General features: G+C 41.5%; 1 protein-coding gene across 3 annotated transcripts in view; it reads right to left on the bottom strand.

Annotated features, from left to right (window-relative positions):
• The window catches only part of UNC80 (unc-80 homolog, NALCN channel complex subunit), a 122,371-nt gene that overhangs the window by 75,178 nt on the left and 20,357 nt on the right, over positions 1-26,836 (bottom strand). Inside the window, exons 9-22 of one of the 3 annotated variants that reach the window (XM_058839471.1) lie at positions 25,485-25,619; positions 24,633-24,855; positions 23,593-23,733; positions 20,959-21,227; positions 19,970-20,329; positions 19,068-19,214; positions 17,080-17,227; positions 15,535-15,683; positions 12,780-12,946; positions 11,993-12,094; positions 9,807-10,021; positions 9,170-9,276; positions 8,594-8,693; positions 4,278-4,450 (exon numbers count right to left, since the gene is read on the bottom strand). In XM_058839471.1, coding sequence (XP_058695454.1) covers positions 4,278-4,450; positions 8,594-8,693; positions 9,170-9,276; positions 9,807-10,021; positions 11,993-12,094; positions 12,780-12,946; positions 15,535-15,683; positions 17,080-17,227; positions 19,068-19,214; positions 19,970-20,329; positions 20,959-21,227; positions 23,593-23,733; positions 24,633-24,855; positions 25,485-25,619 — 2,436 coding nt within the window. The remainder of the gene's footprint in view (positions 1-4,277; positions 4,451-8,593; positions 8,694-9,169; positions 9,277-9,806; positions 10,022-11,992; positions 12,095-12,779; positions 12,947-15,534; positions 15,684-17,079; positions 17,228-19,067; positions 19,215-19,969; positions 20,330-20,958; positions 21,228-23,592; positions 23,734-24,632; positions 24,856-25,484; positions 25,620-26,836) is intronic. The other 2 variants (XM_058839470.1, XM_058839472.1) reach the window with 2 other exon arrangements.

The following is a 26,836-nucleotide window of genomic DNA, read 5'->3' as shown; positions in this document are numbered from 1 at the left end:
TGTCTGTTGAACATTATTAAGGAGAGCCTCCATGAGTGTTTTAACCAAAAATTGAAAACAAATTGAAAGAAATTTTGGACCAATGGTCCTAAAGTTTGGTTTAAGAAATGATTGCCAAAATAATCCATTTGCAGCTTTTGGTCACATTTTTACAAATGTTGGAAGGGGAAAAGCCATTCTCTTGAATGGGAAGATTTTAGCTGCCATGATGTTCTGAAGAAGAAGGCAGAAATCTGAATGCAGACATTCACTAACCAGAAACAAAACAATAGCTAGCACCTGGAAAAACATTACACACTATTCATTGGTCATATGCAATATGGAACACAGAATAGCTGAGGATTTTATTCTTTTATTCTCACAAAGTAAAACTTTAACCATGGAGACATACACAAAGAGATAAAGCCCAAGCCTCAGTCTACTATTGGCTTAGTTCACTAGCAGTAAAGTGAAAATTTCTTAATCCTGTAAAGGAATGTGTTGTAAGAACTATGAAAGCACGCAACTACCACAATTAAAGGAGGATATGTAGGGTGGGGGGCAAAAGGGAGGAGCAGGGTTAATTAAAAATCACTGTATTATTTAAAAATCACTGAACAAACCTCCTGTACTAAGGACTTTCTGAACATCATAGAGCGCAAGCTCCCTGTGGTTGCTTACCTGAGACTCTGAGAAACCTGAAGCAGCAGCAGCAAGAGAAAGATGAAGATGTGACAGAATGAACAGAGATGGATTCACACAACAGAGAAACACATCACAAATGGAGAGAAAATAATCAGGCAGGTGATGTGTAGCTGAAAAGAACACAAGTTACCGTGGTCACTGTCAAAACCTGACACAGCAGCAATACTCTCACAAGTCTGTCCATGCCCATGCAACTCTTCACAAGTCCACTTTTAAGATTAGACCTACTATTTGCACCTTGAAAATCGTTCTTTTACTGTATAAATTGACATAAATTCACCAGTTTGTTAACTATTCAAGTCATGCCATTGAATTTTTTCAACAGATAACATGATTTGTGCTAAAGAGCAAATGAGCTAGGTGGAAGGAACCAAATACAGAATGGATTTGGAATTTCACAGCATCACATTACTGTTAATGTAAACCTGATTCTGCAGTTTTATGCCTACACAGAACTTATGTCCAGTTTGTCTTCAAGAACAATGAATTTTATGACACTAATCAATCAGTGGTAATTTTCCTTGAGTCCCTTCTTAAAGCTCACATGGCACTTTGAGCAAAAATTCATTTTTGGCTCTGGTCTCTTGGAGACAGAAAAGAAAGGCATGTAATACCAACAATATACCTCTAACAGATGCCAAAGTAAATTTGAGAACTCTCAAAAGGTGCTGACTGGGTAGCTCTGCTTTGTCTAAGCAAAAGTAAGTCTGGCATGAAAGTTGTCTTAGCAGGTATATGAAAACAGGTTGCAAGTAAATTATTAACTAGTATCTTGGAGAATTGCCTGTTTCAATTAGCTCAGACCTCTCTCACTACATCTACCAAATGGTCAAGTACAATCCCTGACACAGTTCCTTGTTTTTGTTCCCAGTCTTTCACGCTAGGACCTGTTTGTAGCAATCTCTGACTTCCTTCCCAACCATCAGTGCTTCTACAGAGAAATACTTCTGCCATGGAAACAGGGAGATGGAGACATGGGACATACAGAGTCTGCCTGAGACCCAGGGTGACATGGAGTCAGGATACTGACAAGTATTCTTGCAGTTTATACTTTGCTTCTACTTTCCCAGTACTTATTAAGTCATCTTAAACAGAATCCTACCAGGAAATATATTGCATTTCAACAAGGATAAAAGATTTGCATCTCAGCAAATGAGCTCACACATCTTATTGGAGAAATGTAATGCTGACAGGTGTCACACACTGTTGTACTGGTCGAAGAAAAGCTGGTCATTTACAGCAGTTTAATTAAGATACTTTAGCTGAAATAGTAAACCAATCCTAGGCAGCGGTTTATTGGAATCCTCAACATGAACTTAAGCATAGACTGAAATATGCCAAAGTAAATCAATTTTACTATTGCAAAGTCTGGATTTAAGCTGGGGCCATAAAGATGACGCTGTCTGCAATGTATCAATTATTACAGAATGTTTGCATATCCATATATTGATTGTAGTTTTAAAAATTTAGCCAATTATGGATGCTGCTTCTAGGAAAATATATTAATTGCATAGCTACTAAACCTAAGGCAACACTCATTTGAATACACAAAAAATTATTAGCTCCATAAGGATGCATAATTTGTTTCACTGTTCTAATTTCTTTAAATAAGTATGGCAAATCACTACAAACATCCAGGCAGATCAAAGATCTCAAAGTTGTTGTAAGAATATAATTTTGCAAACCTTCATGAAAAAGCATGCTCAGAAAAATTATGGAAGAACTGAACCTGGAACTGTCATTTTTTAAAGGTTGCCTTAGCAACTAGGCTGGATAAAATGACTTAAGAAGCTTTCCATTTGCATCAGACCTGAATCAAAATATCACTTCAAAAGCCTGAAAACAGAAATGAAACCACCCAGAAATGCTTTCTTTTGGGTGTGCTCTAGTGACATATAACGTGGGAACTTTCCATTGCCATTAACCAATGCAGTGAGACGACAGGCTGTCATCTTTTAAAATATACACTGCATGTGACTGCCTAACTTCTGTACATCTCCAATACTTTGTAGAAAAAAATGCTAACTGAACAGGTACTTGAAGTTCCCCAAGGCTATAATTAAAGCAAGGCTTCCTTCATCTTTAGCTGAAGGCCTTTTAGAAATTCTAATACCAAAATTGTCTGCATTGTTCAGTGGAATGGAGAGACAGTTACATTTTAGTTTGCAAAAGTCAGCTCTGGAAGTCAGACATCTTCAAACAGTTGACTCTCACTGGTAGTTTCCAGCTGACTTCATGCATGGGCACAGAGTAAGCTGGTCTGTACTTAGGCATTTGGGAAATTTAAGAATTAAGTAATGGATTTACAGGCAATAGGGACATAATAGGGATTTACAGGCAATAGGGACAGCTCACTGCAACCCTGACTAGTAAGAGCCACCAGGTGGGCTACTCTATCAGCCACTGCATCCACAGCTTCCATCCAGAGGAAGAACAATCTCTGGCAGGAAGTGTGGGAAACAGTGAATGAGCTGGAAATGGATGAGGACCACTCCAAACAGTAGAGCTAGGTGGGAACTGAAAACAACAGCAACTCCAGACCAACACTAATGCAGACATGCTTGAATCTGCAGACCAGGTAATGCGAGGTTAAGATGAAGATACAAAGGAGGAGTGCACATCCCTACAGCCATGGAACGGGCAATGCAGCAAGGGTCAGGGCACAGTGCTCCCAGGAAGGCAGAGTCCATGAGCCTGACACCTCCAGCAGCCAGCAAAAAAACTGAATTTGAGCACAAATGGCACAGCAGTCACACAGGTGAGAGGTGGGGATGTGGGGAAAAAAGGGGTAGAGAGCGTGTGGATGCTCTGAGAACGGTGGCTTTTAATCTTTTTTTCAGCTTGCACACAGGCAAACACTTATGGAAGTAGAAAAGCAGCATGCAGAGAAATTGCTAATATCTGGCTGGCTTTTCATAGCTGTGTTTGTCACACTCCTTGCTTGTCACATAAACACCTCACAGAGCCCCACTGGCTCACGAATCACAGGCTGAAGGCCACAGCTTTAGAAATGGGAAGGATTGTTAAAAAACACAACCGCAAGGATAAGAAGGAAGGAGACACAGAATATCAGGAAGAAGGGACTGAATTGTGTCACTTCTTTGATTTGCACTGGAAAATCAGCAATATCCACATTTAAAAGCATGCACACTCTGATGTAATTTTTTTTCCCACTGACTGGCTCTGGTGACTAATAGTTCAGTGTTGCCTAATGTACATATAACTCTGTCAGAACTTGAGAGTGGTATTCCTGCACCTCTCCAAGCAGTTATCCAATCTTCAATCCTTATTCAGTAGATTGACACCAGGAGCAGAAACAGAGCATCTGTGAGCAAAGTATGAAGACAGCAACGCAAGCTTTGCACTGGCAATAATGTAGTTATGGGGAGCCACGTAATAAAAAAAGGATCCATTTTGTCTGCAAACTTGTCCACTCACAGATGCTAAAGCTCCAGCTAACACCACCACCAGCAGCTGGCATTGCTGTGATGCTTTCCATTCTTTGTGTGGGGCGTGAGGAGCATTAGAATGATGGTGGACCACCACAAATGCACATGCTCTCAGCAGGTAACAACAGACCAAGAATGACTTACAAGATCTAGAGCTGCTGCCAAAATGGAGGCATCAGGGATGGTGCCTGGCTCACAGCAGTTGAGCAGAAACTGAAAGCGCTTCATGCCTTGGCGGATGGCTCCCAGGTTCACAACATTCTTGGATTTTCCTCCTTCTTGTTTGGAGGTCAAGTGATCGTCAAAGCTATGGCAACCTAAAAAGGTAGAGAATACAGAGGGGATGCAGGGAGGGGTAGAGAGAAGGGGACACAGTCTCTCACCAGTAAAAAATGGGGAACAAAAATCTCGATGAGCACAGTCTTAGTGCAAATCCCTTTCTCTCCTTGTGTTATCTTGAAGATAACAGGTTTATTTTTACAATACTCATGACTTCCATGAAACAGATAGACAACTAGTCAGATTCTGGAATATCTGCCCAGAACATTTCCACCATACCCAGTGTGGAAGCCCAGGACCTACTCCAACACAGATGAATTAGGATGTTGTCTTTCCTCCCCACCTCTTTAACACAGCTATCTTGCTTACAGACTTTTCTTCCTTAATAGTCTCCTACTTTACTTCTCTGTCACCTTTAAGTTTACTTTAAAGTGCAGCATGCCTAACCTTTACTCCTCATGGATCAATTTAGTCATGTATCATCTACTAGGACAGAAAAATCAGTAGTGAATGTGTATGTGGGAATCAAGCACTGTCCTTTTTTCAGGCATACATCTGCAATTACCACAAGAGCAAAGAGAAAAGTGAGACTGGCCTCAACTCCCAGATTCTCATCATTCCAGCCTCTCTCCCTTGAAGGGTCTTTCTACACTTTGGGATGGAAAAGAGTCCCATTCAAAAATGAAGATGGCATCCCACTTCATGGACAATTGAAATTCTGTGTATAGAGTTCACATCATCAATCAACTTAGCACTAAAAAATCCAAATTAGCACTTCTAGTGCAGAAGATCATTATGCAGTTGGTAGCCAGAGTTGAGAGAATGGTAGAAAGACAGAGATTAGAAATAAGGAAAGCTGGCCAAAGTGTTTGGCCAAAAAAAGCATCATCAGTTTCTGGGCTTTTTGTCTTTACCCACATTACTGTCCCTGTTTACATCTGAAAGTACAAAAGTTTACAGAACACTGAAGGATAAAGAACTGAAGAAGAGAACACTGAGTGGAGAATTCAAAATTGGTTATAAACATTGATTATTTGAAAGACAAGAGTAAAAACATCAGCTCTACAGGACTTTTTTACTACTTCAGGAAAGAAGAATGGCTGGAACTCAAAGTTCTTCGGGGTGTGCACTCCCTAGAATTGCTTGGGAAGCATTTATGCACCACAAAAAAAGTCACAACAGAAAATGACAATGTAGATCTTCACTTTTCCCTTGAAGACAGAAGTATATCAAATTTCAAGAGACTTCTTTACACATTCCTTGTCTTTTTTTCTCTCCAGTGAAGCTGTACCTCGTTACCAGCAAACAAAAAGTTCCTGTGTTGGGAAAATGTTTTGTTTAAATGGATCAAACAAAGCAGAAGGAACAAGTAGAACACTAACAGATGTGAGAAGCCACAAGCATCCTTCCAAGTCCTTCTGTTTCCTTATAGCTTTTATATCTGCTTCCTTATAGCTTTTACATCTATCTGAGCCTTCCTGCTATGACTGTCATAACACTAAGTCATTTGAGGTACAAACAAATGTTTCCTATTCAGGCCTCTGTTAAGCCTGTGTGAGATAAAGAACAGAAGCTTGCCTAAGGCATGTCCCTAACCCACACCATAAAGAGCTAGCAGAGCTTTTGTCCATCTGAGCTCAGCGGCATAGCTCGCATTTTGTGGAAGCGTTACAAGACAATTCTTCAGAGGCAGCTGGTGACTGTCCCTTGCTATGCTCATTCTGGAGTGGCCTTGCTGTGATCAGGGCAGCCCTCACTGACCTAATTCATGTCTCAGGCCTGCAGAAGATCTCCCCCAAAGAGCAGAGACCACTTCCTAACACAGGAGGACACACAAGCTCCTGCCCCACAGTCGCTCCCTCTGTGACCATGAGCTCACCCTTCAGAGCAAGCTTGAGCTTGAGCCACCAACTTCTGTGGTCACAGCATCTTCAGTATGTGCCCAAAGGCATGGGTCTCATGCAAATGCTCATGTCTATGTGCTTTGCTCTTGGCATAGGTAAAAAGATCATTGAAATAAATATTTTTACACATGAATATGTAAATATATATGTATATATATATATATATGTATATATATGCACACATACAGATACACACACATATATGTATGCTTAAATACATATGTAACACAGAATTTCCAGTGGTCTACATGATAAATCATGATGAAGATTACAGTTCATAAATGATGTCACAAATTATTCTACATTTTATAATGTTTAATGCAATTTATTTCTCCCTTATCCATTTCCTCTTAAATTTGGTCTACTGTTTAAAAAACCCAAAAACACAAGAGGAAACACCACATGGAAAAAAACATGAGCAAAGTGATAGCATAACACTGTGAATTACAAAAATGAAAAGGCAGAGAGAGATTCCAATACACTGCTTTTGGGTCAGATCTTGAGGGATTTAAGAGTACGCTCATCCGCCATAAAAATGCTTTTTATTCTTTCCTCGTTAAGCACAAAAAAATTGATTATCTGTATGGAAGACAGAGAAGCACTGGATATTTGAAGGCTCAGTGTAGTGCTGTTGTTCTACTGGGTTATAAACTGTCCCACCATGAACTGGCCTCACACTGATGTTGCTGTGCATGGCATACACAGGGCAGACACAACTATTTTTACTAAAGCTTCTTGTCTTTCATTGAGTATCAGAGATCCTTGTGGGTACAGTGATGCAACTTCCTTAAAATCACACTTTGCCTTATAAACTTTTATTACTCTTGTATTAGCAAGAGAAAAAAAAAATTGTTTTCTGCAACAAAATATGAAGTTTATCTCACAAAAAGAGCTGAGACAGTCTGTGAAGTTCTCACTGCCCCTAGGCTGTTTTTTACCAGTGAGAGCTGGGAGGAAATATGGAGGAAGAATTTCGTACCTACTTCAGCACAAAGCAGTGGATGAAGAAACTAATTCCTTCCATCCCTGGGGAAAACTACCAGACTACAACAAGCTGCTGAACTGGTGCATTCTCACAAAGGAACAATACCTCTTATCTAGGAGCTAACTGAAAAGCACCACCATGCACCAGTGGCAGACAATGACCAGTTTACAGTGACAAAAAATGCTCATATTTTGCAAGTATCACTTGTCTTAAAAATGCCTTCCATGCATTACACTTCAGGCCTGGGACAGGTGATGGCAAAATGCACACAATGCAATGTCAAAGTGTAATGCCAGAAGAAAACTAAACATAATGCCAGAAAACGTAGCATATTGTAAAACTACAGAAACCATGCTAAAAAATAAAATTGACTCCTTTTTGTGCATTTTTGGGAATCTGGATGTGTTGTCTTAAAAAAAAAATAACAGAGCTTCAAGATACAAGGTTATCTCCCTGACAAGAAGGATGTGCTTTGAGCTGATGACATGAGCATGTCAATGACTGCATGACATTTTAAAACAGATTATACCATCATCTTGTATTATTCATAAAGGCACTTTTCAGACATTGCTGACTTTGAATGTACATGACAATTAAATACACTTCTGTGGAAAAGAAAAGGAGTGTTTTTATTATTATGTTGTGTGCTAAGAAAAAGGAACAGCATCCCTAACGAATGGTATGCAGAGACTAGACATGCAAACACAGAAGAAAAGAGATAATTACAAAAAGGTTTGTGTAGGGTTTTCCATTTCTGTGCTGATATTTGATAAAACTGTCAAATAGTTACAAATTGAAAAAACAAAACTAAACAAAAAAACTGATGGAATTGTTGCATTGGACAACAGAAGATTTACACACCTAATTTTGAACTGAATAAGTGCTTTGAAACAAGCATTCGTTTTTCAAGTGTATTGACCAAATTTAATTTGATTTTAAAAGCCCAAATGTTGTATTGTAGATTTTATTTGGATAGTCTGATTTTTTTTTAGGAAAAAAAATTACCAGAGCTTTTTTCTAAATCAAAATAAAAGAAAGAAGGAAGGGAAAGAAAACAGTTACAAAGACTAAAAAATCAGAGAAGGCTACAATGGAGACAAAAACCATGGTGAAAGCAGGAAAAAGGAAAAAAAAAAAAGGGGAAAGGGGTAAAATACAGAAAGAAATATATTTTTAAAATGATTAAAAAAGAAAATAAAATAAAAAAGGAGACGAGAACCCTGATTTCTAACCATCTTTTTCTTCTGTGTGATGAAGCTTGGATGGGTGTCTTCGGCAGGTGCGCCATTTACCAAGACGCTTGAAGAAATTCTCCTCTTCATCCCGCCCGTTGTCCAGGCCTCCTCCCGGCCCCCCTCCTTCAGACAGCTTCACTGCGCTGGTGAACTTCACCTGTGCAGGGACAGAGGGGCTGCTCAGCCTGTGCCACAGCTGGACTTGGCCTCAGTGGTCAGGCACAAACATCTGCAGAGGGGCTGTAAGGGTCACCACAGGGACAAAACTGCGTCTGCACAGACCTACATACACTGAAGCACTTCATCTTTTAAGCTTTCTGCTTAAAGGATTGCTCTTTCTTGACAGACTGTGAAAGGACAAAGAAGGAAGGAGAAGTGTGACCAAAAATTAAAGCTTGAGTGTGTTGACAGAGCCTGCACTTGTCTCTCAGTGCACCAGGGCAGACTGACCATTACAGTGTAAGTTTAACCTAGTCTTCACCATGAGTTACAAAAGTTCGGTGTCAAATTCCCATGGCTATACTCTGGAGACTTCTTGTTATCTGCAAAGTCCATACTGAATAAAAATGTGCAGCTGCAACCAGCCAGACCCTGCCTTTTCAAGCTCCCTGCAATGCAGCCTGACACATTTACCTTGGAGCTCTGCCTGATGAAGGAGAGACGGTCCACAGAGCTGATATCTAGGAGATCTTCCACTCCATCAGCCAGCCCAGAGAGGGAGGAGCGCTTCAGCCAATTCCCTGTTGCAGAACAATCCACTCAGTACAAATCTAAAAATTATTTCTAGAATTATTTCTATTTCTTAGCAATTGCAATATATTTCTCCACAGTGGCCACACTAAGGCATGGGAAAATGGGAGAAAAGCATAAGGTAACATTTTCATGCAACACGTATTAACTGCCAGGCAAGGCCAGGTCCTGGAAATTGGAATGGATATATTCTCTGTCTAACAAATGTTAATTTGGAATATCTCTCTTCTACAGACAGGAACAGTGCCTGTGAGATTACAGTACTAGCCTAACACCTTGGGGGGTAAAAGTTTCAATAATCTATTTTGACCAAAATATCCCTTGATATCATTGGCAAATTGCTTACATTTTCCTTTGCCTCAGTTCCACATCTGTAAAATGGAGAGAGCAGCAAATCACAGCTTCTTTTGAGAGAATATATGGACAATAAGGAACTGTGTTGGAATATTTCTTAAGACAGCTATGTCTAGCTGAACTCCTCTGCACATGCAATATGTATAGAGAAGAGAAAGAGACATACATTTACCTATGGGAAGTTTGAGTTTCTTTCGAAGGGAAATCCGTCGGGAGCGAGAGCGGGAGCGCCTGTCTGTGGTGGTTCCGGAGTGAGCCGTGGTGCACTCGGATGTGTCCTGCTCAGACTGGCTACTGGTATCACTCGCTGCACTCTGTGACTTAAACATCTTCCTCCAGAAGTCCTTGCGTCCCAGATTGGCCCCTTGGATTTGCTCATCGCTGGAACAGAAAGTGTGCAAAGCATGGAGCATGTATTTCAAAACTGCGTTTTCAAACTGAAGTTTGGATGCTCAGGGAAATGAGAGCTCCTTTCTGCAGCCCCCCCCCCCAACCTCTCTGTTACTTGAGGCTGTTTCATTTTGAATTCCAAATATACTGTTCTTAGTGAGCCATAAACTTGACAACACACTCACTATTGTTCAAGACACAGAATAACCATCTTTTCTACCCTTAGGCACTTGTCCACCGTGGCAGAACATTGTCATCATCCCCTCCTCTACCACAGAAAGCTTATCTGCTCTGTCCAGCTGGTGCATATGGGTGAGATAACCCAGACCAGAGAGATGACTGAAAGGGAGTTATCTCTGGTGCCAAAGAGGTGAGAGCCCCAGCTGACAATGAACATCCCTTACCTTGAGAGTGAGATGTAAAGAGATAAGCAAGGAATCATTAACTGAGAGACACTTTACAACTACAAAAGCTACACAAATTTTCATGGAAGCAGAAGTCACGTACACACTCCCTGGAAATGTGTAGGGCTCCCTCCCCAAGCTTGGATGCATCTTCATGGTTACTTCTCCAGAAATTGAGAGCAAAAGATTTTTTCTGTATGCCCTATCAGAAACTGCATGGTAAGATACACTGAATCCTAATCTATACTATTTCTTCTCTAGCTATAATATAGGTACCTTGTTATTATAGTGCACTGAATTGTTAAGCTCCTAGTGTTTCTTTTGTTTATCCTGTGTAGTAAGTAAACTTACTTAGTTAGACAGTTAAATTTGTGTCTATTAAATAAATGATTCATGTAATAGGCCTAATTGACCATTATTAAGAACCTGAGAAGTGAGAGCAATCTGGAGTACAGGTCACCCCTAAAAAGAGTTACTGCCAGAAATATGAGTCAAAGGCAGGACTTGTTTAAGCTCTCCTCTCCATTCATGTCATTCCGATTTTTAGTTTCTACATATGAAAGTAAACCACCTTCTTTATGTCAAAATGAACTACGTTTATAAGACCACATTAGTAATTTCTACAAGCATGTGTACCAGAAAGCTTTAGGACATCATGACAGCCATTTGTGAACCTGCTCATTAAGTACTGGAACTGGGACAAAATTTTTTACTATATTCTTGAGATGTCCCATGCCTATGGCAGGGCTCAGAGAGGAAGAACTTGCCTGAGTCCTCCAGAGCAATAAAAGGCTTTTTTATCCTTGCTGTCTCAGACACAGTGAGACTTGGTGGGCTCAGATAAGGCAGGAGAATATGTGATGTAGAGCTCTGGGCCCTTGTAGAAGCAATGTCTTCATGCAGTGCATCTCAAAGCTCTTTAACAAGACAGACATGTATTCAGAGGAATTAAATTACTTGCCCAAAACTACTGAGGGACCAGTGGTCATTTGTTGAATTTTCTAAAACTCTTGAGAGTATTGTTTAAGTTTAATTCAAGAGTAAATGGCAGAATTCTTTGGACATAGATTTCAGTTGTACAATGCCAACAGCAGGTTGATTCCCTGTGCTGAAAAGGGAACTACAGCTCTCTTCAGAGACTATGTGCCCAAGGCAGGTCAGGAATGGGCTGGCTCTCACTGAAGCATTAATGACCCTTAGCAACAACTTGGAAGTAGAAAATTAGTAAAATCATTGCCCAAGAGCACAAACAAAGCTTGGAGAACAGTTGTGGTTAATTCCCTGAGGAATTAACATGCTATTCACTGCTATGGCAGTATGGTACACCACTGACAAATCTACTGCACTGTCATTTGAAAATCTCTGCTGTTTCCCTATCAAAACCAGGATGGCAGCACTGAAAACAAGCATTACCTGGTTGCTTGCAGTAGCTCCTGTGTAGACTCTCAACAGCTTGTTGTACCACCCAAACAGCCAAGTCTGCTATCCTGTCCACTTGTGCTAACCCCAGAAGGAAGCTGCTGGCACTAACACATTGAACAATTCAGTATTTACTTACTGCTCTGGAGTTTGCATTGGGCGGCTGGAGACGTAACTCCGGCATTCATCAGGGGCAGCTGAGGCCTGGCCTTTGTCAATGATGACACTTCCTGCCTCAGATCTGTACAGACAAGATAAATCATCAGCCAAAGGAAATGGGTGGCCCATTTCATGGTCATCACACAGAACTGGATAGGGAAACTTGCAAAGTAGCTTTGGAGATGTACCCTCTCGTTAGCAATTTACTGTCTCTATGTACATATTATTCCCAAAAAAGGCATCAGCTCTTAGCAGCAAAGCCAAGGTTTTCAGGATTTCTTCAACTTTCTTAATCCTTCTTCCCAACAATTTAATGTGACAAATTCATCAAAGCACCAGAGGAAATTTCTTTTTGTTAAAGAAGCATGTCAGTATTAGATTTCTTCTGGGACTTGTTTTACATACCAAGGTTTACCTGTCAGAAAAATAGGTACACATCCCAAAGGATGTGATGCATATTAAGAAGTACATCTGCAGAGTGTTCTGCTTCTTAGTTCTTTTAACCTTTTCTTATCCCTGTGTTTCCATGGCACTGTTCTCTTATGCCTCTTATATGAGATTGCCAATGCTTTTCTCTGTAAATTTGTTGCAGTCTCAGATCATTACATTTTAAAGGAGGCTGCTGCCACAGCATAAGTCTGAACATCAAGAACTGACATGCTATAAAGACAAAACAATCCCTTGGACTTCCTACATTTGTGTTCAGCACAGATAGTCATGGAGTCATATACAAGTCAGTCATTTACCTTCTCCCTCCTGATACCCACCTTTTGCTGCCAGAAGGTTTTGGGTCTTGCTCTGCTTCCTCTGTCTTTTTTCCTGGTATTAACTTTTCAGCACTGTCCAGGAGGGCACTGAGTGCCACTCTCCGAAATACATTCCCATGAGCCTCCTTGATAAACTGGACCAGCTGTCGGATATCACAGTACAAGCCCTGAGTAGCAAGACACCAAGAAAAAGAACAAATTCAGTCTGCAGTTCCTAAGGAAGCAGTGAGAGCCAACACTTCCTGAGGTACTTCAGCAGGCCATTACTTCTCCTCTGGCTGTTGTGTGATCTGCTCTTCAGGTATATGGTTTGTGGTTTTTGGCTGGAAACTCACAGTGCACTCAGAGGAAGCAGACAGGGAGGAGCGTTATTACGGAACATGATCTGCAGTGGGATACAGCAGATAGAGAGGTAGCAGAGACTAAGAGTCCTGTGAAATGAGGGAGCTACAAAGATGACTTAAAGTTTGTTTTATACCACTCATCAAGACCACAAACTTAAAAGGCATGAAATATCTCAGATGCATGTGAGAGGATGCAGAGTGCAAACAACTGCACATTTTTTTCACAAATTTGGGTGTCTTGGGATTTATTTTTTTCATTATTTTAGAGCTTCACATCATATGAAGAGAGAGGAATGACTCACTCATTCCCCAACCTACCTTCTGCACTCAAAGCCCATTTTAGTTCTGAACATTCATACACATCTGTGATGTGCAAATCACCTCTATATCTGAGGGCAAGGGGATGGAGGGAACAGTTTTACAGGGCTTGATTTTTGATCTGCGAGCTTTCTTTAAAGACCTTGAATTATTCTGAAAATTCCCAGCAAGGAGCAAAGGAAAACAAAACAAAACAAATAAACCAAAAAAAAAACAACATAAAAAAACCACCAAAAAACCCACCAAAAACAAACAAAAACAAAAACAAAAAAACAAAAACAAAACAAAACAAAGAACTAAAACCAAACCAAACAAAAAAAAACCCAAACAAACAAAAACAAAAAAATCAACAAGCTTATAATTGCACCTGTATCCTGATTAAGGCTTTTTCAAAAAGTAAGATATTGATCACAAGATTGACTTTAAAGAGTGACAAAACAACAACAGATCTGCACACATGCTCTACATGCTGTATTCTCCATACAGGCACAAATAACATTTTTACCCTTAGGGATAAGTTTCGCCTTACACACTAAAATAGAGTCTAGAAAGATACACAATTTATAAGTAAAATTTACACTTCGTGATCCTAATCTAGGTCAAATAATGGGGCATATTTTTCTGTATGCCAACAAACAAACTCTTATGAGAAACATAACTTTGATTGAACATTCCAAAGGAGGAATATCCATAAGAGCTAGAGGATTTGGACAAAGGTAGACTACTCTGATGATTTAAGGTGTGGTTTTCCTTCTCCTACTCCCCTCACCTCACAGAGCAGTACTGCCCCTCTAGCTGGACTTCAGTGTCTCTACAGCTCTGCTGTAAGGATTCATGAATACAAGAATGTTTCTTGTTTGCTTCCATCAAAAATCCTGATTTCTGATGATAAAGCAGGTGGCCTGAGCCTAGCTGCTCGAGTACACCAGTTTGGAGGGAGAGCACTCATGTCATCCAGTCCACTGACTGCTCTGGGAAGACAGAATGTGCATAGCAAAAAGCAACACCTTCCTTTCCTCCACATGTTCAGTAAATTGAATGTTTGTCTAAACCTTGGGAAGATCTATTCAGTTGTTGTTCAGTAATTCACAAAGTCTGGCACCCATGGGCCATGTGGTTAACCAAGTGAACTGCCTTTGACTTTGCTGAAGGTTGATTCATGGCAGCTATGGCCCTAGAATCATAGAGTAACTGATGCTGGAAATGACTGCTAACATCCTTGAACCCAACCATTAACACACCACTGTCAAGTCCACCAAAAAACCATGTCCCTGTTTCCATGTTCACATGTCTTTTAAATCCCTTCAGGGACAGTGATTTCACCACTCCCCTGAGCAGCCTGTTCTAATACCTGACCTCCCTTTTCAGTGAAGAAATTTTTCCTAATATCTAATGTAAACCTCCTCTGATGCATCCTGAGACCAATTCCTTTTGTCCTGTCACTTTTACCTGGGACAAGAGACTGACCCACACCTTGCTGCTAACTCCTGAGTTGTAGTTGTTCCTACAACTCAGGAAGTTGTAGAGAGCAAGGTCCCCCCTGAACCTCCTTTTCTCCAGGCTAAGCAACCCTGTTTTCCTCAGCTGCTCCTCATAAGACATGTGCTCCAGACCCTCTCCCAGGCCCATTTTCCTTCTCTGGACGTGCTGTAGCACTCCAGTGTCCTCCTTTGGTGAGTGCCCCAGAACAGACCCCAGATTCTGAGATGCAGCTTCACCAGTGCCCAGTACAGGGAGACAATCACTGCCCTGGACCTGCTGGCCACGCTATTGCTGATACAAACCAGAATTCGTGGCTCTTCTTGCTCATTAATCCTTCCAGACTGTGCTACTTATCCACTTGGAACACCACAGAAGCTGCTTGAACAGAGAAGAAATTTTCTTTCAGACTGCCCAGCTTTTTTCCTGTCTGAGACCCCAGGTTCCAAGCCAGACACGCAAAAGGACATCACATTCGTATAATTTTTATAGGCTACATGGATCATCATTTGCTACATGGATTTGGCTAAACTGAATGAATTGTTCACTGCAAAGTCTCACTCATGACACCCAAGTGAAAAAGTAACTTTGTTAATGTGGCATCAAGTGCTTACCAGGTTTTCTGGGCTGTGGAGCTCATGTGTAGTGGATGCACAGCGAGTGATCAATGACTTGAACATGGCACTCACAATAATACCTTCTACACTTTGGGCTGTAGACTTGTTGTCCACTGTGCTGAAGTTATTCCCAAATCCAGCTTTATCTGTAAAATTCAAGTATAAGCAAGCCATCTTGTTGGGAGCAGTTTAAAAGAGAGAGTTTAAAGACAGATGTAAAGGGATTATGATAGGTGAGACAAGGACACATCCCCACCCAATATCCTATGCTCAGTTCTCACAATCCCACCCCACAAAAATATAGCAGAAGCAAAGGGTAAAACAAATTATAAGTATGAAAGCTTCCCAGAAATAACTGTATTATGAAAAAGGATTGAAAATATCAGGACAATTCTAGCTTTGTTTAATCCACGTCTCTCATTTAGAGAAGTGCAGAATAAGGCTTAAAATTTGAACAATAACTCCAGCTTTTCTAGTTACCATTCTAAGGGAAAAGAGATGTTTGATTAAGCAGCAAAGTGACAACACCCATGAAATGAAAATCTTTTGAACTGTGGGAATGCTTTTCTTGGAAAGTGCACAAGGACATCAAGCTTTTCTGAAAGACTCAGAAAATAATTACACATTCACATGAATTTAAAAGCCATCCCAGTTTCCAGAGATGAGAGAAAAGACTTGCAAGAGCTGCATGAGCTGCCATGCTCCAAAGAATAAGCCAGTCAATAATTGATGAATACTTAGGGAAATGTCATGTGGAAATCTTCTTCTTGAAAGATGGCTATGTAATGTTCTTTGATGCCATCTCTGAAATTTCTGGCATCAAAGGCAGTTTTTAATTAACTTTAATTAATTTTAATTAATTAGTCAGATTCCCCCAATGTTTCAGAGGAGCTGTTCCTCCTCTGTAAACAGTCATTCTTAACTGTTGTTTCATGCAGTGACCAAGCATAAATGTTTGATTGTTCTAATATAGCACACATTATAACATAATCTTCCTAATTTAAAAAAATCCTCAAACCTTCCTATATACACACATGCATGCACATTTGTAACTGCAGGCACATCCATCTGTGTGTCCATATTCTTGTTCATTCAAGCCTTTCTTGCTGCTTACTCCCTCATCTGAGGCTCCACAGAGGGTTTTAAAGCTCAATTATATCTCCATCCAGAATAAACCGTGTGTTAAACAGGCCATTCCACCTGGTGCCTTGTCGTATCATGAAGCAGGAAACTTCCTGCCTGAGGTATCATTTAATGAAAATCTCTTGTGTGAAGAGCCACAGACAGGAGGTTGGATGAATCAAAGGGAGCCCTTCAATTTCAGGTGCTCTGTGTGCTCTGAGATCTCAGGGCAAGATCACTGGGTGGTGAAATCCAAAGTGGTCCAACTCCCTTGACCCCCACTAGCTAAGGATACAGTTTATATATTCTGAGAACAGAAAATCACATTTTGTAGTTTTTAAAGGACAAGAATGTGGCTTCTTTCTGATGGCACAGTTTAAGAATACACAAGTGACAGGTTCTGATGTCAGGTATACTTACTATCAGTGACTGGCTCCATGCAGAATCCTAGTAAAGCATGCAGGAAATCCACCACATTATTGAGAGAATCCTTGTTCACATAATCTCTCACCGTCTGCCGGAATTGCATCTTATCCAGTTTGTACAGTTTTGTGAGGCAGTTCTGGGCCTGCAACAGTGTCCATCAAATCATATCACATCAAAGTACATGTTCAAGTTTTGCTAGCAAGAGCAAGGTAATTTTGCACTTAGCCAGTGCTCTGCTGTCTCTGAATGGCCCCATAACAAGACAGGTTCACCTCTGGATCCAACAAGAATTTCAACACAAAAGAGAGTGCACCGCTCTTTGAGGTGGTGATAAAGCCACTACCGGCTGCATCTCAAGGTCTCTTTTCCCCTGTCCAACCCCAAAGTAAATTCTCACTGGATGTAAATGAACTGGGAATGTACCACCTCTGTCAATGCTCAGTGCCTCGGTGGAACAGGTTTTTAGCCTTAGGCATCTGATTTTCACCCTCCAGCTCAGACCCAACCTATTGAATGTACCTATACCCAATGACCAACTTACATCATATGAAACACTAACTTTTTACTTAAAATTGTCAACTTCTTATCATAAAACTACCCATCCTACTGGGACCCCATGCAGCCTGGAGTTAAAAGAATCTAAAATATCATCTCTACAGGAAACATGAACTCTGCTGTTATCTACAATAGGGTGCTTAATTTTCCAGTAAACTCAGACATGATTGTCCACGCAGTCAACACAAATGATGCATGCAAAGCAGTTTGGCCAGACAAACACACAGAAAATGCAGCACACTTACACATGTAGGAAATTATTTTCCTCAGTTCAATGGGCCTGATAAGAACCTTGGTTCCAAGAGACATATTCATTTATATTTAATGTTATGCATGGGTCTAAATGCTTTGCTGGCTCAGCTCCAACAGAAATTGTGATGAATATGGTACCTGCTCGACCAGTGCTCGATGCAGAACCTTTCTAGTGTTACCACTGGGACTCTCTCACCCCATCTTGTCCAGCTGTGTGCATTCCTGCAGTACCTGGAAATCTAGCTAACACAAGAACGCTGCAAGGATACAGAGCAGCATATCCATCTCTGAGAAATCAATCTCAGAGCCCAGAACCTAATTATAGCTCTGTTGGCATGGCTCAAGCTAACTAAAGCCACGGAGAAGAATCTGCTTCACAGGCATCCCGTGGGATTAGTAAATTCCCATTATAGTTATGAAAAATGCTCCCTTCTGCAAGCACACAAGGTGAGGAGGAGGCATGCACTGAGAAGGCCTTTGAAAAGCCCCCATTTAACCAGGAGTTGGACCAATCTCAAACTCTTCTGGATTAAAGCTGATGTCTGGGCTACATTCTGGGCTCTTTCCAATGTCTTAACTGGGGCAGAACCCAGTTAAAAATTAGAAAATTAGAAAATGTTAGGAATCAACAGTGATGACCTACCATATCCTTCAAAAGGGCAAGAGTGAGCCTTTTACTTCCTTGCAGAACAACAGAACAAGTACAGTTCAAATACAGTGCACTCCAACTACCAGGAGCTGATGGAGCAGCCCAGCAGCAATCAATCCTAATCACCCTTAGGAAGGAATACTTACACCTTAGACTTCTGGATTTACACAGGCACCCCAAGATAGCTGCACCTCTTGTAAATAGCATATTCTTGGGGTACTGTCCTGGGAAAAATTGCTAATACCAGCTCACACATGGGATTTGCTCCCGTGTATCATCCCAACCCATCCACTGCGGGGGTCAGAACACCCTGGGCCCCAGATGTGCTCTTAGAAAGCCCAGGGACTGGAAGGCAACACTACAGCTGAAAATCTGCTAACAGCTGGGCTGCAACACAGCCTGTGAGCTGGGGAAAAAGCAACACATTTACTGTCAATACAGGGAAAGCTACAGAGAGGGCAGGCAGCGATCTCAGCAGCTGATGTCGACAAGGGGGGGACACTTTAATGAGCTTTAATTCTCTTACATTCTCCCGGAATACCTGGAGTCTCAGGCGATCTCCAGAGAGCCCTCGGTGTCCTTCTCCACAACCATAGGCACAACCCAAGGACTTGACAATTTTGATCAGCATTGTGAGTGCCAGCCTATGGGTGCTGACAGATGGGCCTTCATCCTGAGGGTCACAGAGGGAAAGACGGTGTGTAACCCTGGCTCAACCACTGGCATTTTGTTAGCATTTTACTTCTGACAAACTGCTTTCCATTTCTCATCTCAGACACTCCATTACTGAGTTGTTATTCGTGAAGTGTTCACTCCAATTATTTTTGAAGTTTAGAGACCAGAACCCTTAGAGCTCCCATCAAAAAGTTATGCTATAAATGTGAAGTCCCTACACGCTGCTATGCACACCATTCAGAACTTACTTCAAAAAATTATCCCTGAAAAATAGAGTTGGCTTGGCTGAGTAGAAAGCCAAGCATCTTTTAAAAACGTCTTAGATATTATACTACTATAAGTTGCAACTTCAGAGGTCAGCAATATAGCATCTCTTGTCCAATTCTCATAGCAATACTGAAAAATGTATGAGTTCTAGTAATCAAATAAAAGAAACTGTGTGCACATACTGGGTTCCATTTTTCCTTTACAAGTTATGAATAATAAACCTGAAAAAAAAAAATCATTGTGATCCAGGGTTTCAAACACTTTGTCAAGATATTGAAAATGTCCATGCCAGGCTCACAAACCCCATTTTTGGCAGCTGCTTCTCTGGAGTAGTTACAGTGCTTGAATTGCTAATCATGTTTCCTCAGCAGAATCCCAAGTGAGCACCAGAGCAAGACAGAGAGGCAGCTGCATTCACATGCATGCTCAGTCTTAACAGACATTACAGTACATTTGGAATTGTACAAAGAGAGAAGCAAGACAAACCTTTTCTTGTTTTTTGTCATTCTTCTCATATGGCCCTCCTCCTCCTCCACCACCTCCATCACCTCCGCCACCCCCACCTCCTCCACCACCTCCTTCTTCTTCTCCATCTCCAGCTCCACTAATTGGAGGTGGCCCAAAGCCACAAGCTGAACCAGAAGCAGCCCCTTTAAGATGGAAGGATCCTTCACTTGGTCTCTTCTCAGGGGCCTCGTTTTCTTTGTTGTCGCTCTTCCTCCGAACTTTCTCCACACAGGGCACCACACCAAGCTGCAGTAAGCACTCCACGATGTTCAGTGCCACATCACAAATCCGGGAACTGATGTCGTGGTTCAGAACCAAGTAAACAGCTTTCAGGACCACCTGAGAGATTCAAACATCGTATTTAAAGCCAGAATTACTTGCCCTCCAAGTAATATTTAGTGCCTGGAAATTTTAGATTCCAGAAACTCATTACAGCGGGCACAGTACAAACTCTGAACAAATAATGCACAACCCTAAATACCAAAAGCCTACAATCTAGATGTCAGACAGGAATCCACAGGCTGAGCACTGTCAGGCTGAAAAGGAAGCCATGAGGTAACATCTGTGAGCCTGAGAACACTGCTACAGTGCACCAAGAGCTGGCAAATCATTAAGGGGAAAGCAGAAAAGGTGAGGTTTAAGGTGCTAGAAGAAAGGTGCTACTAAGTCTTATACTATTTTATAGGGAATTTGGTGCATGCCCCAGGAACACAGCCATTACGTAATACCACTTCAGATCTGATGTGTGCATTCCACATGCACATGCGCTCCTTGCAAGGAGTAACAGGAGTTGCAGTGTCTCAGAGGAGACTTTTAGGATATGCACAAATGTATCTGACTGACCTTTATATACTGCTGAGAGATGTCATAAAAAGAGGTGGAGGAAAAGCCCATCAAACCCCTGCTCTCAATGGTACAGCTATATTGACAGAAGAGGGACCTGGCTTTCCTCATTCCTTGCCAATTACCGAGAGATCCAGCATGCCATTCTTGTGGACAAAGCTGTTGGTTCCATCAATGTGATCCGTGTCCTCCAAGCAGCTGTAATTGATGCAGGAGTCCGTCAGGCTGCGGGGGAGGTTGGCACATGCAAGTGGCTCGTGGGGCATCTCAGGGATGGGCACCTGGTTGCAGAGCTTCCTCATGTGCTCGCTGAAGAAATCAGCGTATCCCACGTTGAACGAGGCCAGGGTAGTGTTGAAGGTTGCCACAGTGATGGTGGAGATCTGGGACCGCACTGCAGGGAGGAAAACAGCTGCCTGTAAATTCCTACCTCTGTAGTTATGGAATGGAGGATTGAGGCTGAGCCTGTCTAAAGGGAGCAGCTCTTAAACTGGCTCATCATTCCAAAAGAAAACACAAGTTCCTAATTCCTATCATGAGTACGGGCATCAACTCATTTCCTCTTTTAAGACAGTGTAAATTAGAACAACCCCAAGCTTGTTCTAGCAGTTCAGTTCTCTGGCAGCTTAAGCTGACCTCAGTAAAATAGGAAGTCAAGTAGTTCAGGCAATTCAGGCATTCTAAATCTAATTCAAATGGAATTTTCTCCCTTCATTTATCCAGTGCCTCATCTTAAAAGCAGCAGTGCCCCTGCAAGACAAAGAGAAAGCATTCTGCAGCTGAAAGGCAGGGGTGAAAGTAGTGGAACTGCAGCACAAATCTGAAACAGCTTTCCGAGTCACATCAATTTGGAAAATTTCATCACACCAGTTGAAAAAAACAGTACCTGAGACAGTCTAAACCATCTCCAAAATGCACAGCTGTCTGATGAAAAAGGTAGTCTTAAACACACAGTGTTCAGAGACAGGAACTTGGAATTGCTCAGGTTACCAAGCTGGCTGTAAGTGCAAATTTTTATCAAGGATGCCTCATGTTTTTAAAGCTCATGCTGATTTCCAGGCAACAGTGTTAGTAATTTCCCACACCTAGTGCTTTTTAAACCCACCCTCTAGTGCAAAAACACACTAGGTGCTCCATAGGGCTGTTTAGACCACCATGAGCCAGTTACCCGTTGCCAGTATGGTAACAGGGCTAGAGAATAACAGAGAACCTCTTCCTATGGCTATTGACTATATTCTAATTCATAAACTAATTACATCTAATACATTTAATAAGCTCAGCTATGGACTGGTTATATTGTGCAAGCAGCAACTCACCAGAGTGGCAATCACATTTCCTGACAGCTTGTGCAGTCCTGCTAGCACTGAACTGGCACTGTTAATTAGGAGAAATGTTCTAGGGCCAACAGCAGTGCCATGAACTAAGACACAGTTTGGTCAATGATCAGGGCAGAAATTAGCTGCTTGTATCAGAGAACTTCCTTCTGGCAAGTGTGACTTTTTAATGGCATTCACTGGAATTTGCATTGTGAAGATAACAATAAATATTGCATTAAGATATTTTGTTCCTGAGCTACCAAATTTGATCACTATCCAAGGGCAGATTTCTTTTGTTTCACTGATTTTTTGCTTAGTTTGTTTCAAAATGGATAATGAAAATCCATATTCAAATCCTACACAGAAACATAGAATAATTCAGGTTGAAAAAGACCTCTCAGATCATCAAGACCAACCATTTCCCTCTTCAGATCTAGTTTAAAGCTCTTTCAGTGAACTTTGATAACTCCTGTGCAAAGATCCTTGTCCCACTTCAGGTCAAGAGTAGCCTGTCTGTCACCAACAGACCTGGTGTCATGTAAACCAACCCATGACCAAAACCCCCAAAATTCTGCCAGTGTCATCAGGTGCAGAGCCAGGTGCTGATCTGGCTCTTCCTGTTTTCCCTCATCATTTCCTACAACTGGAAGGCTACAGGAGAACACTATTTTTGCCCCTCTTACCTTAACCAGTCATCCCAGACCCCTGAAGTCTCTCTTGATTACCCTGGGACTTGTAATTTCATTGCTACCTTCCAGAAAAATCAATAATAGATAGCAGGAAGCTTTCTCTTCACATCTGTAATCTCCACTCACAGCACCCCACACCTATCATGCACCCAGGAAGGTGGGGCAACCACAGATGAGACGTGCCCAGATGTGCCCACTGCACCAGGCAGGGACTTGTGCCATTGCCCCTGTCCCTTAAGTGCCTGTGTTCAGCCCAGGCAGAGACAAGAGAAGGATTCCTCCCTCTCACAAGTCCCATCTATTGTCTCTGCCGTTCCAGTCACACTGGTATTGCCATTTCTCCAAGACACAGGGCCCTCAGGAAGACTTCCAAGTCAGGCCTCCAGCTGGAATGAGGAGAATTAAATAAAAACCTTGTGATTTCCAGCAAAATCCAGCAGCTGCTTATTGCACAGAGGCGTTAAATACCACAAATTTCCCTGTGAAACCATTAAAGATAGCAACACCAAGTTTCTGTTCACACTTTTGTGTTGTGGTAAGGCAAGAAAACCCCAAACCATGCCTTCTCCCTGCTGATGGCCACCAATTTTTTTAACAACTGCACCAGATAAACGTGAACAGTCTGAACCCTTCACAAGACAGAGAATCAAAAAAGGAAAAAAAAATCAATTAGTCACATACACATAGAAACAGTAACACTTCCTTCCACCTTTTTGGGGTTGGTATTTCAGTGGAACATCTGTCCTGAATTTACCTTCTTTGACTGTGTTGTCTCCGTGGCTGTTTGAGGGGTCTGGCAGCTCAGAGACCAGCGTGTGATGGGAGTGCGAGTGCCTGGCGCTCAGTCCCTCCATCTCCGTCGCTGTGTCAGAGCTCCCTCTCCGGGTGAACTTTCCTAGGGCCATGAAAGAAATGGGTATTCTGTTCAGTTGCCCGAAGGGTGGCTGGCCACAGCAGCTGAGGTTAAAAATCAAAGGGTTGGAGCCTGTAAAAATCAAGGCTTTTCAGCACACTGCGAGACAGAACCGAATATTATGGTGGAATCTCTCAAGCAGGTTCAATGTCATAGATACCAAATGGTCCAAACTCTCTGTATGATTCCACCTTTTGGGGCATGTTATAGGAATTTAGTTTCTTCTCCTCTTGCCCCTAAAAGTGCGTATATTAGGATGAGGAGTGCTAAGGCAAAGGAAATCCTTCAAGAATACAAAAAAATACTGGTTAGTTAACTTAGAATCTTGAAGTAGCAAATTTTTTGGTTCAAACACTGTACCTCTGCAATATCAAGACAGTATAAGCCTCACTGAGAAAATATTCTATTTATATTGTATCCAATATGCACTCCAGGATAACTGTGAATAGAACTTTTTGGCGTACTAATGACATTGTTAATGATCCTAATGACACTGCTGCTAATAATTGTCACACTAATGATACTGCTGCCTCTCCAAAGATTTCTCTTTTAAAGAAGAGAATGCAAACATTCTTGGAATCTATTTGAAGCTGCACTTGTGCAATGCTTGCTACCACACAGGAAGTGTATTCAAGTGGAACAGAGATCACTACAGGTTCCCACAGCATCTACAATTCCAGTAAATGGTAGTTTCCAGAGAAAAAGTGAACTGAAGTCATTCAAGGTCTGCTGTGAGCAGTAACCAACAGATGTGTAACGCTGCAAACAGAACCAAGGATACAGGGTGACAAAAGGACTGGATGAAGAAACACCCCTGTTGTTCTGTGAATGTTCATAAGAGGAATGACACAGAACCCGGGGCAGAGACAGCAGTATCTCACCTAATATGGTGGTTTGCCATCCTCCTCTCTCCATGCCACGCCGGTCCTCCCCAATTCCAGAGAAGCTGCCGAAGGAGAAAGTGCTGCGAGTGGGGGAGACATCCAAGTGATCCTCGTGGAGGAGGAAGGGAACCCCCATCCGTCGCTGCCGCTTCTTCCCGGTGTGGTGGAACGGGATTGACCCTTTGCGCTCACGCTCCCGGTCCTCTTTGCGGCTCTTAAACTGCAGGAAGAGGAGCAGATAGAGGAGCAGTGAAGAAGCTTTGAGGCATGGAAAACAACCACTTGAAGGAATAAGGTAACACAGATCTATTTCCCAAGAGCAGCTTTCTACTCTGAGCATTTTCTCTTGGCCATTTCCCACAGCAGAATCCAATTGCATGCTGGGGTCCTGTGAGCATTTGAAGGATTTCAGTCTTTCCCTAGGCTGGGATGGATGCCCTTGGATAATTTTATGACTTTCTTTGACCTTGAGCATAGAATGGATGGAAACCCAGAGCTAAGATGAGGTAAAAAAAGTCAGAACTCACTGAATTAGCTGGAAGTACAGTGAGCACTGCCTCTTAAAATTCAGCACTGTTTGAGCAGCCTCCTCTCATGCAGTTTCATCAGGACAGTTACTTGAATAAAGACTTCAGTATTATATTTGGGATGTGCATATAAAAACCAATGTAATAACATACAGAATTAATTCCAATGAAAAGGGAAGATACTCTCACACATGGTATGAATATAATATATTTCAAGCAGACCTCGTGAATATATAGTCCGAGCAGACCTTCAGCATCTACTAAGGAAGACTCTGAGGTGCTGAAGCACAGGTAAATTAAAGTGCAGTTTTCTTTCACTCACCTTTTTGAAGATGTTCATGCCCAGGTCTGTGGAGAGATCTGGAACTGCTGGTCTACGCAAGTTGGTCAGTGAAACCTTGGAAAATGCCTCTGTGCTTAGTGATTTTTCTTCCTCATTACATTTTATTGTAAGATCCTGCAGCTCCCAAAAGAAGACAAGCACAAGGAGAAATAGAGGATAATCAGCTTTAAAAAAGGAGCAACTTCCTAGAACTGTCATAGGAGCACTGTAGAGGAAAAAGACCTCCAACTCATTACACAAAAAAATTCACACATTTAAAGAAAAATAAATGAACAAACAAAATTTAGAAAGATCCGGAATTATTTACTTTGTCTAACTTTTCAGTCACCAAAGCTAAAAAAGTACAGCACACTGTGGAAAGCCTGGCATTGCTGTCAGCCTGGTCTGGTGGCATGGAAGAACATGTTTGATTCTGATCCCAGGTATGACTCTGAGTAACTACTTTGTTACTTTTTAAAAATTATTATTATTTATTATTATTATATTTTTATAATTACTATTTTTTTTGTTATGTCTTTGAGGTCTTGGTTTATGTTGATGACAAATCATAATGGCTACTCTTTGCAAAGCATTTCATTTAAGATCTATGGCCTTAATAACATACACATTTAAATATGTATTTTGGAACTAAACTGCAATAAGCAGCACTATCCCTTCAAGAAACTTTGTTGTCTGAAAATTTATTTACTCACCAAGGAAATGTAAGACTTCTAAATTAGTAAATATCCTTTGCTTGTAATAACAGGTTGCCCCTTCCATCATTTTTCATATGAAACTTCCCTCCTTCCTATATCACAGAATGTTCCACAACAACAAAAACCATGAGGCTCACTCACTCCAGGTGCAGCAGAGCTTTCTCAACTCACCTCTGCATCAAACAACACATGCTATACCTGCCTGCTGCAAAGAAGGAAATTGGCACAAACTCAGCTTCCAGCCATCTGCTCTCAATAAAGATCTAATGCCAATCTCCCATGAGATGTCTGTGCCGCTGACCTGACTGAATTCCCTCAGGGTAATTTTCTTCTGCCTAAATTTCAGCTTGTTTCCAATGGAATGAGCTTTTTCTTTGCTGTCCCACCAGAAATATTCTGCTGAAAAAGTGGGTCATGTTAAAACACCTTTTTGCTTTCAGTGCAGAGATTGCCATGTGTCAGGGATAGACAAAGTGACTGCTGTGACAGGTTTAGATTCTGCCTAGCCAGACTGCAAATTGCAGTAAAGATAGCCAGCCAGCTTCTGCAGTACACAAGTGTGCAGTTCTATGCCCAAAAAGGTCCAGCAGAACCCGGTGACAGTCTTTGTAGCTGAAGCCTAACACCAGTTAATGT

The sequence above is a fragment of the Poecile atricapillus genome, chromosome 5, assembly GCF_030490865.1.
Source record: "Poecile atricapillus isolate bPoeAtr1 chromosome 5, bPoeAtr1.hap1, whole genome shotgun sequence".
NCBI classification, from domain to species: domain Eukaryota; kingdom Metazoa; phylum Chordata; class Aves; order Passeriformes; family Paridae; genus Poecile; species Poecile atricapillus.
The sequence above is the reverse complement of the archived record's forward strand: the minus strand, read 5'-3'. Positions and strand labels throughout refer to the sequence as shown.